The following is an 18,422-nucleotide window of genomic DNA, read 5'->3' as shown; positions in this document are numbered from 1 at the left end:
TTGATGCACACTCTTAGTAGGGATTACATAACTGAGGATTAACCGACCCTAAAAATTGGTCCAAAAACTATTGAAACTGACCCTATCTCTAGTTCAGTTACTTAACTAACCGACTCGGTTAGAATCAGTCGGTTATCTGTTAGAAACTGAAACAACCGAATTGCTCAAAACAATACACTAAATTTAATAGATTAATACCAAATTAATATACCATGTTTTCACGTACTAATTGGGTGCCCATTTTCAGTTTTGCACCCACTAAAAAGTTACAAAATCCTATAATAGGTCTCCATAATTCATCTAACAATAACAATAGTTACAAAAAAAATATAATCTATGTGTTTGATTTTACCAGACAAAAGGTAATTTTCAAATACAAAAAAGGTCAGGCCATCTAAGATTTTAAGAGACGGACATTCAACTGTGAGCACTATATGTTGCTGCCATACTTGTTCCCCCTGCCAATGATGCTATTTGACCATCTTTTCGTAGCTCTACTATTGTGAAAGAAAACCGAATAAATATAAGTAAAATATGTAAATAAATTGATAAATAAGAGTAAATATATAATGAATTACTCACCATCTTCATATTTTTTTCCCAAGACAGTTTCAGGTTCGTCTTCTTCATCTTTCCAAAGTATGTTAGTTGAGCTCGAGCTAAACCAATTTTCGGCGCATATCAAGCTCCTACCATATTTGGAGTGAAGGCTTCTGAATTGGGATAGAACACGCCCCCCTGTGCTAAAAGCAGTTTCAAAAGCAACACTAGACATGGGGATGGCCATGATATCCTTTGCCATTTCGGATAAAATGGGATAGCGTCCAGCGTGTTTCTTCCACCAAGCTTGAATGTCAAAATGTACATGCTCAGCAACAGTCATCTTGTATTGTTTCTCTGAGAGACAGAGTTTGAGCTCTGAATATACAATGGAACCACCATCATCATCATCTTCCTCAATAATATGTAGCCGACTACACAACCCTTGCCCGAGAAATTGAAGATTATCCGACGGATTGGCTGTTGATGTTTGTGGTGCTGGTGTGTGATCCTGATAAACACAGATTTTGCATGTTTTTAAGGTCTTGATTTTCTCGTTTAAAATATCAATCATGCATACTATGTTCATTATTGCATATATTTCTACATTTTGGTATTTTGACGTGTTTGTTGAGAGATTACATAAAATAACTTTTAAAAGGAGCAAAAAGACCAATGTGCAGCAGCCTCAGTTTGAGCCGAGTTTTCCGACAGTGTTAGAGTCCAATCAGTGATTAATTTATACCATTCTCTTCGTCTTCGAAAGAGCTTCTCGTGGATACCTTGCACGTCTCAATCGGAGTGTTGTAGAGAAAGTTATGACTATTCTACGAACATTGTGAGTGTAGTGAAAACTGGCAGATATTAGGCAGAAATTCAAGGAAGAAAATAAATTGTTGCCCAAATCTCTCCCATTTCTTATATGGCAAGGAAATTATAAAAAATAAACCTTTATCATGCCTATAAATACCCAACCCTAATCCAATTCTTCTTCATCTCAGAGCCTTCAATCCTTGTCCACCTCCAATCCTTCTCCATCTCTATACCTTCTTCCATCCCTCGATCTCAGAGCCTCCAATCCTTCTCCACCTCCAATCATTCTCCATCTCTACACCTTCTTCCATCCCTCGATCTTGGAGCCTCCAATCCTTCTGATACGCTCAATTTTTGCACTGTTTTAAGGCCACTATTTGGTCCGTTTTGAATGTTAAAGTTGCACTACATGTTCATTATTTGCATATTTTGTCTGTTTTGGTATTTTGACATATTTTGTGAGAAATGTGCATATTTGAGCCTAAAAAGGGAGTCAAAATGCGAAGTTGGAAATTTGGAGTTGTTCTGCATGTCCAGGGGTCCACTGCAACATAGCCGACGACCGCTGGCGCCCAACGACCGCTAAGTCAGTAGCGGCCCGCTCCGAGAAAGTTGTGCATGGAAGAAAGGACACGCCCAACGACCGCTGGAGAATGCGTGGTGACCGCTACAAAGAGTCCAGAGAGTTACGGGATAATTGCCAGTGACTGCTGGCCAAGAGACAGAAGCCTCGGACCAACCCACAGCAACCGCTGGCCAAGGTGCAGCGGCCCCCTGGGAAAAAGCGGCGAGCAGATTTGCCCTACGTTATTCTCTTTGCCAAATATTTGCAGAGCTTAAAAGTTAGAGTACTTCATTGTGCAAGGGGTTGGAGAAGGATTCAAGAGTTCATCAAGGCTATAAGGATTCTACCTTTGAGTTTTATTTGCTTTAGTCCTTATGATTTCATTGTCTTCCCTACAATCTATGTTTTTAGTTTATTTTATCATGTGTAACTAAACTCATAGGATTCTAGGGATGTGTTAGTAACGACTTTGGTTATACAATTCCGTTTTCTATTTAATATCCGTTTTGTTCTTACTTTGTTTCTTCCCTGAGTAATTGGATAATGCTTCACGTTTGAGTGAATATAACTTGCTACATAATTGTGAGAGGAGGTTGGCGAGTTAGATCCACTTAGTAGACACTACAATTAGTTTCCTTTAAAACGACACTGTTAATTGAGAGTGAAGACTTTTCAATGGCCTTAGGAGCTTTTAGGAGTTATGTATTTATGATTGACAACCCTAATGTTTGTAATCAAAGTTTGCATTGCATGAGCATAAGCTAGGTGACTTGTTCTATCAAAGTAAGAACTGTGCTAGGGTGTTGTAGTTGGAATTTGTATAACCATAACTGTAAACGCACATCCCTGGAATTCCATCATCTCTATACTTTTGTCTCCGTGATTATTTGCAATTAGTTCTTTACTTGCTTTCAATTGTTCTTTGTTTTCAAAAATCTTCAAATCTTTCGGTTTTCCAAATAGTAATTGAGTTTTAGTAGAGGATAGTCAGTCTGTGTTTGTTTTCCCCGTGATCGATATTCGGTACTAACATTTAGCTATACTATTCCTACTCTGTATACTTGCAGGTATTTATAGTGCTAACTCTCTATACATCATTCCATCTTATCTTCCACACTTAAATTCCTCTATCTTCCATTGGAGCGGAGCTCTGCAGATCCAGGCAAGAGAAGACTGAAGATTGAAGATTCAACCTTGGGTTTTATCAATTTCTTTTATGTCTCGTACTTTTATTGATTTTACTACTTGTCTATAAGTAGTTAAACATCATTTGTAGATTTTTGGGTGAAAATTATTATGAACGTTTTTTGATTTATTGAATTGAACATTTTCCTAGCTCTTGTGATTGTTTTGCTTGTTCTTGTACTTTTATTGTTATTTTGTCTGACCAACTTTAGAATTATGTCCGTTTAACTAGATTAATCGAGAGATAGCTAGTTTTACGTGGTAAAAGGAACGAGTACAACACATAGGTTTATCTGCACTCGAGAGAGGGGATCCTTTGTGAGGGCTTGAGTCTTTGGAACTCAAGGAGTTAGAATCTAATCTATTGGATGGAGACTTTGATAGTTAGAGTCTAATCTACTGGGTATGTGCACTCGAGAGAGGGCTTATCCTAGAATCGCGACTTTCCTAATAATCCTAGAGACACATAGGTAAAGGTTCTGTGAGATTAATCATCACTAGGTCGTAGTAGTTGGATCCTAAAACTCTACATTCTTTAGTCTGCTTTGTATTATTTTATTTTTATACTTTCTTTTATTTGTTTATATTTTTCTTTTGTTTAATCAATCAAACCCAAAACTCCGTGTCTCTAAATAGTATTCCCTCTGTCCCCAAAGAATATGCACTTTGGGCTCGGTATGGGTTTTAATGCAAAATTAGGAAAGTAAGAGAGAGGTAGAGAGAAAAAGTAATTAAAGTATTGTTAGTAGAGAATGAGCCCCACCTCATTAGAGTGAAAAGAGTTTTCAAAATTGGAAAGTGCATATTCTTGTGGGACGGACTAAAAAGGAAAGAATGCATATTCTTGTGGGACGGAGGGAGTATATGATAGCCGTTGCATCTTATTCCCTGTGTTCGATATCTCGGTAGTGATCTTTAGCTATACTAGATTTACTCTGTAAACTTGCAGGTATTTTTAGTGCTAATAAATAGTGCATCAAGTTTTTGGCGTCGTTGCCGGGGAATATTATTGCTTTAAGATGATATTGTAAAACGGTTGATAATACTAATTTAGAGTGTAATATTTTTTATAGTTTATTTTAATTATTTTTCTTTTGTTTTGCAAGGTTGCTATTTAAGGAGATTACGAATCACAACAATGGATTACTCTACGCTCCGGTACAAGATACAATCATCTACTACAACACTTGATATACTCCGTAGAGCGTGGGTGAGATATAAAGTTCAATGATGATAGCCCTCTTGGCTTTTGTTTTTGTTTTTTTAGTTTCTAGTGTAGTTTTTTTTCCTTCTCCGTAGAGCTGAAGCTAATAATCGCCTTAATTCTTTTTTTTCTTTGTTTTAATCTTTGTTTTTTTATTTTAAATTTGTTTTTATACAAAAAAAATAGTTTTTATTATTATTATTTTTTAAATTGTAAAAAAACCCCCTTCCCCTGTTTGTATTTTATTTTCTCCACATAAGTCACACTCACTCTTCTAATTCACATTACTTAATCAAACTCATATCCAAACTACCAATACATATCAACAACAAAGTCATTAAACGAAAGAATTCAAGTTCAAAGCTCAGAAATTACAAGAACATACCTTGTGTTTGACAGTTGAGCACAATAATGAGTCATTTATATCTTCTACCAGTTGACTCGCACGATAATCACCATACACAAACTTCAAACAAGTCAACATGTGTTTCATCTTTTGCCGAGGATCCAAGATTGCAACAATGTAAATGATCTTGTTCATGTTCGGGTTCAATTCAGTTTCCTCTAGCCAATATTTTCTAAGTTTCTCCTTTATCTTCTTTGCTATGTTTTTTTAAATCATTATCTTCTTAACTCTCTAACCAACAGATGATTGTGAAGAGATCACACATTTCAATAAAAAAGATGTGTGTCGTGACATATTTGCTGCCAAATACTTCAACAGTGAGATCATAGAACTTCTCAAGGTAGCCGCACATCTTCTTCACTTCAATCCAATCTTCTTCTTTGGTCATACCAAGAGGTTGTTTGTTGTGCTTCTCGGCTTCAAATCACGATAAAAATCTGAGTTAACTAACTCAAATCCCTTCATCACTTGTTTATACGATATTGTCGCCTCTAGCATTAAGTATATGGAGTTCCATCTAGTCGGCACATCCAAATATAGAAACTTGGATGTATTCACCTTAAGCGACAATGTGTTATCCTTAAATGAATCAGATCGAGCAGGTAAACCATTTATCCATCTTACAACTTCTCTTAGTCATCTGATAGAAATTCCTCTATCAGTCAATCCTTCATACACGACTAGGTTAATGATGTGTGCAACACATCTCATGTGGAGATATTCTTCACCTGCTGAAATCATATCCTTATCAAGAAGCTTTTACTTCAAATGCCTAATCGCTACATCGTTTGAAGTTGCATTGTCCAAGGTGCAACACATAAGTTTTTGTAACTCCCATATCTCCAAGATCCTTCCCTTTATGACTATAGACTTTAGAGAAGTTGATTAACATCTTGTGCAATTCCTAATCTTTGTCGACGCAATGCACCATAACACAAATAAAGTTTGTGTTATTGATTGACGTCCAACAATCTGTAGTAATTGACACTCTCCCGATTTCTCTAGAGCTGAAAAAGACCATGACATGTTCCTTTTTCTCCACAAACATCTTCACACAGTCTGCACGAATAGTATATCTACTTGGGATCTTGAACCGTGGACAAACTTCTATTATAAATTTCTTGAAATCGTCTCGCTCAACTTACCTGAAAGGAAGTTTGTAAAGGATAATCATCTTGCATAGTGGAATCCTAAAAGCTTCCTGGTTGAATCTCCAATTTGTCAGTGACGCTGACACTTCTTGGTTGAGCATTCTCTTCCCTTGTGTAGCTCAGGGGGGGTCAGGAAATTGTGCAAGAGGGGGCAAAAATGTAAATATATACCTATAAATGAATAAACATAAACTTATGAAGATAATAAAATATACTCTATCCGTCAACGAAAAATAGAGCACATTTGCCTTTTTTGGTTGTCCACGAAAAACAGAACACATTTAAAAAATGAAAGTTTTCAACAACTTTTCTCTTACTTTTTCCCCTTCTCTCTTACTAATAATATGGACCGCACATTTCACTAACACTACTTTTCTCTTACTTTTTTTATTCTCTTTTACTTTACAAATTTTTTTTAATAAAAACGCCATTTGTGGACGGGGTTTAGGTAGACCCCCAACCTTTAAATACGATCAAAATGTAATGTTCCAAAAACATGATCTTAGCCCAAAAGTGACTAAGATCTAAACAAGAACATGAAGATGCAAAGTAGAGGTCCCACAAGTCGGGATCCTCCATTCTATCAAGTGGAAAAAAGATGACTAAATACACTAAGGGGAGAAACCAGAAAGGACCAAAATCAACCACCAGAAGAGCTAGATCAACCCACATCTCTACGTCGGAAACGGAAGTTAGGATATCCCAGCTGGTCCATCCTAACTAGCGCCTTCAGGTACCGAGGCGCAGAGATTGGATCAAAATATGTAAGGGCAGTGGTCTGGACCCCCCTTCCTGTCAGAAAATCAGAAGCCACATTAAACCCCGTGCCATTCACAATGTGTCCTATTTTTCGTGGACGGGGGAAGTATTAAACATGAACAAATGAACTAAACAATTACAATTGTTTCCGACGGGGTCTCATAACTTGAAAACTATTCAAAATCCTTTCAGCATCGATCTTGCAAAATATATCTTTCTGAATACAAGTAACCAAACAATCATTCATCGAAGAGTCTCTCATCTTACTACGAAGATGGCTTTTCACGATGTTCATAACTGAAAATATCTCTCAACTGATGTGGTCGCAACTGGTAGGAACAACGCCAACTTCACAAGCAAATAATCCAACGGATAGACAATATGTTTTCCCGTAGCAACTAACCTTTGAGAAAGATCTCCCATACTTTCAAGATTTGAGAACTCTTCATGTGATCTTATGTCGTAGATGTAAGTCTCGAGTTCTTTGTCAAGCAACCGAAAATCAACTTCAGAGAACTCCAAAGGATGTTGAGCATGTTCAATCAATTTGGATTAGTTGAAAGCAGCAAAGGAACTCTTTGGGTTTAAGGAAGACACGCATAGAAACAAATTTGTATTAGCCTCATTGAAGCCATTGTTGAGTTCTTGAAGTTGCCAATCGATCACACCATTAAAAATGTCAAACCTGAAATAATTCAAGTTTGTCAAAACATCACCTTTCCTTCGAGGTTGACCAGAAGTCTTAGACATGTCTTCATATCTAAGATTTCAATATCATTTTTCTCAGAAAATATAGATACTTCATTGATCAGAGGCTCCCATCCTTCCTCCTGCATATCTTGTAGATGTTGTTTTGCTACTTCAACTAAGGCTATGGCATTCACAATATCTTGATCTTTCCTTTGCAATGCCAAAGATAATTGATTCGTGATTCCCAAAATTGTCTTCATCAAGTGCAAAATGAATGCAAACTCAAAAGTTGGCACAACACCTAATAAAAAAATGATTCACCTCTTTGTCGTGTAGTACCACAATCAATTTCTCATATCTGTTGCGTTTTCCTTTCCGAACCTTTATAACAGTATTCCCCACCTCAACGAAGACTTTTGTGAAAACATCCCATATATCCGACCATGGTGAAACTTTTTGCTTCTTTGCCTCTTTTGCAGTAACTTTTTTCATTTCTTGTATTTCAATGTTTTCAAGCATTTCAAGATCAATGCGGCTTCATGAAGACTGAATTTTTGCACAATTGAATGACTGACTGGCTATCAAAGTAAACAACATGAACAACTTTATGAAAATTGAGTTAAGAGCAAACTCCCTTCAACCAGATAGACTCCTTCATAACCTCTGTAATGGTTATATACTCTGATTTAGTAGTGGATAATGCAACATGTTGCAACCGAGATTTCCAACTGATTTGCATACATTGGACACATAAGTAGATGCTCATCGCTGGATGAAAATGCTTTCTCAGTCGGACCATGGAATTGATCATAGGCATTACCTGAAATCTCTCAAGAAATTGAGAACCTCACGTATCTCCCAACACTTAATAAAATCATACACCAACACATTTCTATATAGCATTTCCGAGGCTCTTCATAACACCAACATGAGTGTGACTGTCCAACATATTCAAACTAGAAGCTAATGATACGTTGAAGATAACCAAGGATGAGCTCCGAGTGTGCAACCTCATGTTACACGTAGTACTCTTTAAGATCTAAAAGCATGATTAGTAGGTAAATTTTATTTTCTATTAAGTCATAATTTTTTAATTTCTATTATGTGATTTCATACTATATATTGGCTATTCATTTTTTAATTTTACAATTAAAATAATGATTAATGCACATTAGTAGATACATGAAAAGGAGAATGATGAGATGACAACGAATTGTGATATGGCGAAAAAACATCCTTTGTGGATACTCTTGACAGCTAATTATGGCGTGGCGAGAGAGCATCTTTCATGGATACTCTTGGAGTCCTACTATTTTTTTTTCTATTTCAAATTTTATACCTGCATTTGCAGACAGATGATGATTCAATTTTCCCAAATAGTTGACGGTGAGTAAATATCTATAGAACCGAAGTGAAAAGTAAAGTAGAGTGACCGAAAAGCAATAACTGCACTGCAAGGAACGCAACTCAATTACAGCCTGATAACATTAATAATTTTAATACTCTATTTTGATTTTCCAAAAAAAAGTAAAAAAAAAAATTCTCACTGCAATATTTCATCTTTCTATCTCACACACTTAATAGGGTTTCTCTCTCTAGTTTCATTTCACACCCACAGAAAACAAACTCCAGATAATAATCCTCTTCTATGCATGCAACTGAATTATCCAGCTCGCGCAGATCCATAATCAGAATTGAGTCTTCTCCCTCTGCTGCTGCAGTTTTCGCTATTGGTGAATCATCAGATTCTGAGGATTTGAGGATAGAGGCGGATTAACGGCAATGAAGCCGGAATCGGGTTCGGATATTTGAGCATCCGAGTGAGTTCATTAAGCCGGAACCAGGAACCGGTTCAGGAGATCCGAACCGACCCGAATCGAACCGTTCTAGTTGTATGGATCACTGCTATGTTCCTAGAGTGAGGCCGAGTGAGGCGAACGGTTTCGCGGTTTATACGAGGAATAAGAGGTTGAAGAGTAGGAGTATGGATAGAGCGGCTAAAATTGAGGGAGATCCTGCAGTGTCAGTTAAAATTGAGGATGGTGCGCGTTTGAAAGATGAATTCGCAGTTAATGGTGGTGATGGATTGAATGTGGTTGAAATTGGGGGTAATTTGGGAGGGTATAGTGAGGGGGAGATGATGGAGATTGAAGTGAAAGAGGAATCTATTCCTTTAGCGGGGAGACGGAGGTTTACGCGCTCTTTACTTGCTGACTCTGAAATGGAGAATGGGGATTTAGGTAATCTGAGGGACGCGGTGATTTTGGAGGCAGATGGATTGGTGAGTGAAGAATTGGCGCTGTTGGGAAATACGAAGACTAGGAAAATGGAGATGAAGATGTCCAAGAAAATACTTATAAAAGGGCGGCCAACAACGGTTAGGGAGCTCTTTGAGACTGGGCTGCTAGAAGGATACCCAGTCTTCTACAATGGCGGAAAGAGGGTATTTAGATCAGTCATAATGTCTTTTCTTAGTATTACTTCTTTTGCTGTGATTATACTATGTGTGCTGTTACTGCTACTATTGCTGCTGTCACGACTAATTATGATATTAGATGGCTCCTTTTCAATTGCTGTTTTTAGTGTTGGTTTAGCTATTTCTTTTTATTGTTTTTTGTTCTGCTATTTTTGTTTCTGGATGTCTATAAACATGTCCTTTTTACTATTTGTAAGCATCATTTCATTCTCCGCATCGCTTATTTATTTAGGAATGTCAAGACACATAAAATTGTCTGTGTTATTTAAGTTCCCTAATCACTCAATGATTGTTGACATTAGGTATGTCAGGATGGAATTCTATATAGCTTTTATGATCTGCTCTAGCAAATTTGATACTCCTGATGCAAGAAAAGAGTGATATGGGTGGTTTGTGCCTGTGGGTGGGAAGGGATCAGAAAGAGAGAGAGAGAGAGAGAGAGAGAGAGAGAGAGATGTAGGGACTAGGAAGAGGATGTCAGCGATCCTTTGTTCAAGTGTCTTCTTTCTGCCCATCACAAAAGAAGGAATCTGACCTCTATTTCCCAAGAGAAGTAATTGATATGTTAAAAGCATCTTCGTTTTTGTTTTTGTTGTTGTTGCTATTATTATTATTATTATTATTATTATTATTATTATTATTATTATTATTATTATTATTATTATTATTTCCTTTTGAAAAATATCAGTATCGTTGTTACATTTTTGTGTAAATCAGTTGAGCAGCAATTTATATTCCTTCTGCATATAAATATCATTTCAAATTTCAGATGTTACGGAACTCTCCAAGGTTTCTTACTTGGATCTTGCATGTGGTTTGTTACTTGAATCAGCTCTCAATTTCAATTTGGGCCGATTGCGTATGCTATGTGCTTCGTTTTCAACTAAAAAATCCTATGGCAGCAATTTTCTGAGGAGTAGATTGCAATGTTGATGATTGGGGATAAGATGGATTGGCTGAGCTAATCATTAGATGCTTGTTACAGCATACTCTGTATCTTCACAAGCAATAGCATGTCATTTAGGATTGTAGTTGTTAAAGGAGCAAAAGGTGACTTGTTTATATCATCTGTTGTGATTAGTGACTTGGGTTAATGACTTGATTTAGCTACAGTCATAATGCCATATCATGCATTTCAAACCACTTTTTTAGTGTATATAAAACGGCAAAGGTCCTTGTGGCTTTGTAGTCTAATTTAGGAATGTTGATATGGTGTTAAAGCCCCTTGAAGATTCCTCTTAGTTTCCCAAAAGTCAACATTTATGTGAAGAAAATACATAAATAACGTTCAGATCAACATATTACATGAGTCAGACATCCTTGACACTGGGTGTAACCAGTCATTATTTGCGTTAACTTGTTTATGGTCATATTGAAGGATTAGGGATAATCTCTCTTCACATTTCCAATATTTCTATTGTTTTGACACTGTTAGAATGCTAGTAAAGATATTAATCTAGCAGCCCATGTGATTGTTTCTTATGAAGTTGAGCACCGTCAATATGTAAAGCTTTCTTCAGGATACTCAACTGATTATAGCATCTTCCCAGGGATTCCCACTACGTGGTACGATAAAAGATGCTGGGATCCTGTGTTCTTGTAGTTTCTGCAAGGGAGCACAGGTGGGTAGTAATCTTGAGGTCCTCTTTTGTAGTCAATGCAGTGAATCCAAAATTTTCACCTTTTGCATACTGTACATATCACCTGAAGCCAGAATGATTCTCTCAATTGTCCAGGTAGTTCCGCCCTGCCAGTTTGAGATACATGCCTGCAAATCATATAGACGTGCATCACAATATATCTGCTTAGAGAATGGGATGAGCCTCCTGGATGTGGTCAAAGAATGCCGAAAATCATCTGTTAAAACTTTAGAAGAAACAATACAAAACTTCATAGGCCCTATTCCCGTGAAGGAATCTGTCATCTGCAGGAATTGTTCTGGTAAGCAATATGGTTTCTTAATTCTTTTATATTATTTTTTCATATTCAAATGTGTACATACATAATGATAGTTGTTATGCTTAATTTCTAGTACCTACTGATTTAATCTCTTCTAAATAACATCTTTAATTTTCTTTTTTACAGGGTCATTTCTTGCGACCTCTGCTGCAAAGGTGGAACTCCTCTGTGATTCTTGCATGGTTATTCTGAATTCAGATTTTGATGCAGAAAGTGTAAAGTCAAGGTGCTATATCCTTACGAGTAATTATTGCTTATACATTTCTCCCTCGAAAATTCAATGTTGACTCTGTGAAATATACTCATCGCTATTCTTAATAAACTGTTGAAAACTCTGGAGTGATTGTTGAGTTTTGCTGGCTCAAAAGTTGCTCATGATCTTGTTATAAAATTTTCCTCTTGATGAACTTTTTTTTGTTCCCGTTCAGGCCTATGGAGCCATTATTAGGCGTATCACTTTCTGAAAATGGTGAAGTACATCCCACTCCCCTAAAAAGAGGTCGTCCAGGAAGAAAAATGACAAAGTCTGCATCTTTTTCACTTCTACTGCTTAAGATTGTCTTTCCCCGTATGACTTTCTGAAAAGATAAGAAATGAAGGATATGACATTTGTCCGCTCATTTGCAGGCATTCAGAGCTCAAGGCCTGTGCAAAATCATCAGGAAAATCCTCATTGCGTGGTGCAACAAAAAAGAAAGGCCAAGTAAAGATGACTAAGATGTGTGGCTCTTAGGCTTTTCTTGTTCTCTCTATCATGGGAAAATTTTGTGCTCATTAATTGTTATGTTCTAGAAAAAGTTTCCTATAAGTATTTCCTTGTGTTGTTTGGCACACTCAGGCTGTCACTATCAGCTTCTTCGTTAAAGTCTCCTGGAAGTGCTATCATGACATATTCCAAATCATTATCTGATCCAACTTCAAACGGCAGTACTTCCTCTCGTGGCTTACTGAGGAACAAGACTACGAGAAAGATACTAAAGAAGTTGGTGCATATAGCTATTAGTTGATGTATTTGATATGAAATTTAGTAAATGGTGTTAATTTAGTTTTTTTTTGGTCTTGCAGGTTGTCAAGTACTGCATCACTGTCCTCAAAAATTGCATCTCCTCCCCTTTCTGGGAACTCAAAAAGTTCCTCAAAGAAGATAACTAAAAAGTCGTACAGTTAGCTTTGATTTTCACTTGTGCACTTTTACTGTTTTCCTTTGCACATGCTAAACAACTTTGATACAATTTACCAGGGATCAGAGGATGCACAAGCTGGTCTTTGAGAATGATGGATTGCTGGATGGAACTGAAGTTGCTTATTATTCTAATGGAAAGGTGGTTCACATAAATGTTAACTTTAACGTCTTATTGTGCTATTTCTGCATTTTAACATTCTGGTGCATTTGTAGAAGTTGCGAGATGGCTATAAAATGGGATCAGGAATAATATGCCGCTGCTGTAGCACTTTGGTATGATATTGATCTAGCTTCTGAAGTACTTAATTGTTTCAGGAGACATTGATTTATCTTTTTCTCAATGAACAGGTTAGCCCATCTCAGTTTGAAGCTCATGCTGGTTGGGCTTCCCGCCGGAAACCGTCAGTCTTACATTTTTCTTTGGATCATCAGTGTATCTTGATCACACTTTTCTGCTTATATAACTCCTCCTGACTAGGTCACATATTTCTGCAGCTATATGTATATCTACACATCTAATGGTGTGTCTCTCCATGAGTTTGCCGTCTCTCTATTAAAAGGGCGCAAGTGTTCTTCAAAAGACAATGATGACTTGTGCATCATCTGCGCAGATGGTGGGAAACTTGTGCTATGTGATGGCTGTCCGAGAGCCTTTCACAAAGGTGGTTATCTGTATAAGCATGTTAAGCTGGACAGTTTTTGCTTTGGTTTATTGTTAAGTACCTCCATACGCTGGCTTGATTTCTAAATACATGTCATCCATCCAAAGTTTTTTCTTTTATTCCTTTTAATACTTATTCTGTTCTGCTCTTACTTTTATGTATATTCCTGTACTTTCTTTTGGTTTTTGTTTTTTTATTTACTTATACTTGTTTCTTGAACTATTTTGGGAATTTTATTTCTCATTCCCTTATGAAATAACATCATCTTAATCTGTTATGTGCTAATGCAGAATGTGCATCTCTTTCGAGCATACCTCGTGGTAAATGGTATTGCACCTATTGCCAAAACATGTTTCTTCGAGAAAAATTTGTTGAGTGGAATGCCAATGCTGTTGCAGCTGGGAGAGTGTCAGGTATTGATCCAATTGAGCAAATAACAAATCGCTGCATTCGAACTGTCAAGAATCCAGAAGCAGCAGAAGTTATAGCATGCATAATCTGCAGGTAGGAGCCATATAAAACACATAGAATGAAGGAACCAAGAAACTAAAATTGCACATATTATATTTGTTGATATTTTGAATTTGTCATTTTCAGAGGCTATGATTTCAGTAAGTCTGGCTTTGGTCCCCGTACAGTTATATTGTGTGATCAGGTAATCTTCATGACTTCTCCTCTAGGTCTTTATGTGGAATTTTATATTCTAAATAAGGCTTTCTTATTTTCCAGTGTGAAAAGGAATATCATGTCGGCTGTTTGAAAAAATACAAGTTGGCTGATTTGAAGGTTAGCACTTCAGGAGAAGGATCCTACTTTGCTGTAAATAGTTTTGCTTGTTTAAAATCCTTATACAACTGTTACAGGAACTTCCAAAAGGAAAGTGGTTCTGCTCTGGGAACTGCAAATGGATATATTCTGCTCTGCAGAATGTACTGAATGCAGGTTCAGAAAGGCTCCCTGATTCCACCTTGGACATTATGAGAGAGAAGTTAACAGATAAGAATTCAGATTTCGACACTGATCTTGACGTGAGATGGAGACTTCTAAGTGGGAAAATTGCATCTCGGGAAACCAGAGTGTTGCTATCGCAGGCTGTAGCTATATTTCATGTAAGAGTTTGCACTTTAAGTTGGTGCTCTTTGCTTTGACGAATATCACAGCTCTGTGAGTAGTTACGTATTTTGTAGGAGTATATATTATCCACCTTCTGAGCTGTCATAATCTATATTTTCTTTATGGTAGTCAAGTTGTTATCCCAACTTATGGAACTATGGCAGATATTGATATATATCCAGAGTTAAGTTGGAATCCAGGTTAATAGATTAGAATTGTTGATGGACTCGTAAAGAAAATCACTCCTGTTAAATGGTATGAGAAATGAATGTTATCATACCACCATAATTTCTTTGAGGAAAAATTTTAATCTCTTGATTAAATGTATGGCTGTTCCTGATCTGTAGTACTTCTTCTCAAGTATTCTTAACTTTCGAGTGTCAAGTTTTGATTTTTGCAGCTGTTTATTTAATTGTGTTTCAGGAATGTTTTGACCCTATAGTTGATTCAGAAACTGGACGTGATTTCATTCCATCTTTGGTTTATGGGTATGCATTGCTTATTTGCCTTCAAGGCATAATTTCGGTCTTGCTTAGAGTTGTTATCAGTATGCTCTTAGCCATTTGCTTCTACCAGCCTTTTTATGCGCCACTTCTTAATTTATCTGTCAGGAGGAATATAAGGGGCCAAGACTTCAGTGGGATATACTGTGCTATTTTGACTGTGAAGTAAGAACTATATCTACACTTTTATATTATCGCAGGAATAGTTAACATATTTTTTATGATCAAAAAATTATTTCTATCTTTCAGCTCAACTGTTGTATCAGCTGGTATCCTTCGGTTTTTTGGAGAAGAATTTGCTGAACTTCCTTTGGCTGCAACACGCATTGGTCATCAGGGAAAAGTAAGTTATATCACTCAAATGTTGGTTTCTATAGTTTATGTCTCCTGTGCCTAACAGACTGACCTGTATACTACACATCCCTCGTTGGAAGTGGATCTATATTTTCTGTCCATATTCAGTATAACATGCGTCATTCCATCTCTTAGTCTATTTTATTTAATCATGGTAGTCTAATCAACTTTTCTTTGAGACACTTGAACTATCGACTCCATGATGCGGTTTAGGAAGATCTTCTGCTGTGTTTTTTGTGTGGAGAACTTGCTATTGTACTTGTACTGATGGAATTAAATGTCTTCGCAGGGATACTTTCAACTACTTTATTCATGCATCGAGAAATTGCTTGCGTTTCTGAATGTTAATAGATTTGTTCTTCCGGCAACAGACGAGGCAAAATCAATTTGGACAGAAAAGTTTGGATTTAACAAGATACCGGAAGAGCAGGTATGCAAGCGGCCGAATACAATTACTGCCAACCTATTTTGACAGGTTATCGTTAGTTGATCCTCCGTATTTTGCAGCTTTTGAATTACAGAAAAATCTGTTGGCAAATGATTGGTTTCAAGGGGACATCCATGTTAGAGAAACCAGTGCCTAAATGTAGACTCATCAATCAAGATGAAGCAGAAGCAGAAGCAGAAGCAGATGCAGATGCAGATGATGTTCCGTTGCAGTGATTAAGGAAGCAGAGCCATTTAAGCCATTTTCCTTAGCGGCTTTATGGGGTGGTGTAAATTGGTATGTTATTTATATTCTTATGGAGTATAGAGAGAATTTAATATGACAATTTTCCTGACTGAAGCGGAAGTTGGTTGTAACGAGTAGATGAGAAGAGAAATGGTTGAATTGTATAAAAAATGTTTACCTGTAGTTTATTAGACTGGAGGGCGATTGATGTCTTATTCTTTATTTTCCCCTTTCCCTGTAAATAAATTGCTATTGGCCGGTGTAACAAGTGATGCTCTGTAATAGAAGAGCAGCAGGGTGTTTATCGTTAGTTAATGTAGTTTTGTCTCTTGTTTAGACATGATAATTAATGTGATTGTATAAAATGTTGTAGCATTTCTTCTCGGGATAATTGGCTCAATTATTAGTCTCTTCATTCCGAATTCATGTGATAGGTTTTGATATTTCATGTTAAAATGTTTCATTCTAACGGAAAAGGTATGCATCTGTTTGCTTACTTCAGTTTCTTTTGATTGGGTATATAATTTACTTGCATTATTATTTGAATGAAAATAATTGCAAGTCATATAATCTAATATTTGTAAATACAAAGAGGTAATGAAAGAGATGCATTAAAATCTAGCCTTAATTTATTCAATAAGCGAAGTGAGTCCTAAACAAGAAGAACCTCCTTGCCATTTTGGCCTTGTCCCTGAGCTCTCCTACGCTTGTTCTCATTTCTGCACCTTCCTCCATCAACACCACCAAGACTCTCTTGATAGCATCCTCTGCCACGAACACCCCAGCCTTCTCCTCCTCCTCTCCCCACATAACACCAACTTTATTTCGCACACACTCCAATTCCAAGTATTTCCACTACCAAATTCTCATTTGTAAACTAATCCCCCACGAATGGCCATGTTGCAAACGGCACCCGCAAGCGTCGAGTTCCATCCACACTGCAGGGTGTGATAGGATCACCATTGGGAACTGTGGGGAACCAAGCATATATATGGGCTACTCCAACTCTATTAGTATGAGGCCTTTTGGGAAGTACCCAAGAGCAAAATCGTGAGAGCTTTTCCCAAAGCGGACAATATCATACTAATGTGGAGTTTGTGTGTGCACCGCCGAACCATAACAATGGTATCAGAGCCATGTTTCAGGGGCGGGGCTTGTGTGGCTCGGGGTTCGGTGGATTGCGCTTGCAAGTTCTCCAATGTCTCTGTGTGAGCTCGACCGGTATCATAACCCTGGTTCAGGGGCGGGCCTGTGTGGCTCGGGGTTCGGTGGATTGCACTTGCAAGTTTTCCGATGACTCTGTGTGAGCTCGACCAAGGTCTGGGGTGACCTGTGACCTGTTTGTGATCTTGGTCTTGGTCTGGTGGTCTTGATTTGAGCGAAGGATTGTGGGAGAGCAAACCATATCTCACATATGAGAGTGAACGAGAATTGTAAACATATATATGGGTACCTCAAGAGCAAAACTGTATGGCTTTGCCTAAAACGAACAATATCATACTAATGTGGAGTTCGGGTGTGCGCTGGCAAACCCTAATAGTAGTTCACTTTAAATAATTTTATTCCCTACACTTCAATTTCTCTTTCTTCCTTTTTCTCTTTGTACTTTTGCATTTATGTCCTGGATATTAAATGGGGCTTTTTGTAATAAATTTGGACAATATATGTATAAGATAATTTCTCATTTCGTAAGTACATGCTACACTTGTGAGTTGCAATTGTAATAAATTTGGACAATATATGTATAAGATAATTTCTCATTTCGTAAGTACATGCTATACTTGTGAGTTGCAATTGTTTCGAAATGATACTCTCCGTTCCCATAAAAATAGTTTTTTTTTCTATTTTTGGATGTCCTACAAAATTAATTCAATTATATTTTTGGCAAGTTTTTTTTATCTTTTTTGTGGTGGAACCTATTCTCCACAAATAATACTTCAGTCGTTTTTTCTTTCTATCTCTCTCATACTTTACTAATTTCGCATTAAATTCGTGTTGTTTCTAAGTCCTATTTTTATAGAACAGAGGGGGTATATATATGGGTGTGTAAAAATATAGAAAAAACGGTATATCGCTCGTATCGTACCAAAAAAATACCGAATTTCATATACCGTAATTTTTTGTATGGTACGATACCGTATCGTAAGATTTCGATATGGTAACGATATGAATTTTCCTATACCGCG

At 37.0% G+C, this 18,422-nt stretch overlaps 1 protein-coding gene across 1 annotated transcript; it reads left to right on the top strand.

Annotated features, from left to right (window-relative positions):
- The first annotated feature begins 8,869 nt into the window (after positions 1-8,869).
- LOC121799031 (increased DNA methylation 1-like) lies at positions 8,870-16,646 on the top strand. The gene is made up of 21 exons (XM_042198349.1): positions 8,870-9,756; positions 11,340-11,411; positions 11,526-11,730; positions 11,875-11,974; positions 12,177-12,272; positions 12,376-12,468; positions 12,587-12,730; positions 12,814-12,903; positions 12,989-13,070; positions 13,145-13,204; positions 13,280-13,332; positions 13,427-13,593; positions 13,884-14,097; positions 14,191-14,248; positions 14,323-14,379; positions 14,457-14,702; positions 15,130-15,194; positions 15,318-15,374; positions 15,459-15,552; positions 15,853-15,993; positions 16,071-16,646. Exons 1-21 carry the CDS (start codon positions 9,208-9,210, stop codon positions 16,224-16,226), a joined length of 2,799 nt encoding a protein of 932 aa, XP_042054283.1. The 5' UTR covers positions 8,870-9,207; the 3' UTR covers positions 16,227-16,646.
- Positions 16,647-18,422: the final 1,776 nt, after the last annotated feature.

The sequence above is a fragment of the Salvia splendens genome, chromosome 4 (assembly GCF_004379255.2).
Source record: "Salvia splendens isolate huo1 chromosome 4, SspV2, whole genome shotgun sequence".
NCBI lineage: Eukaryota > Viridiplantae > Streptophyta > Magnoliopsida > Lamiales > Lamiaceae > Salvia > Salvia splendens.
This window is presented reverse-complemented; position numbering and strand designations above follow the sequence as displayed.

Coding starts and splice junctions, on each gene's coding strand:
- LOC121799031 (XM_042198349.1), top strand. CDS start 9,208: ATGGATCACTGCTATGTTCCTAGAGTGAGGCCGAGTGAGGCGAACGGT. Junction 11,975..12,176: donor GCAGAAAGTGTAAAGTCAAG/GTGCTATATCCT, acceptor GTTCCCGTTCAG/GCCTATGGAGCCATTATTAG. Junction 14,703..15,129: donor AGGCTGTAGCTATATTTCAT/GTAAGAGTTTGC, acceptor ATTGTGTTTCAG/GAATGTTTTGACCCTATAGT.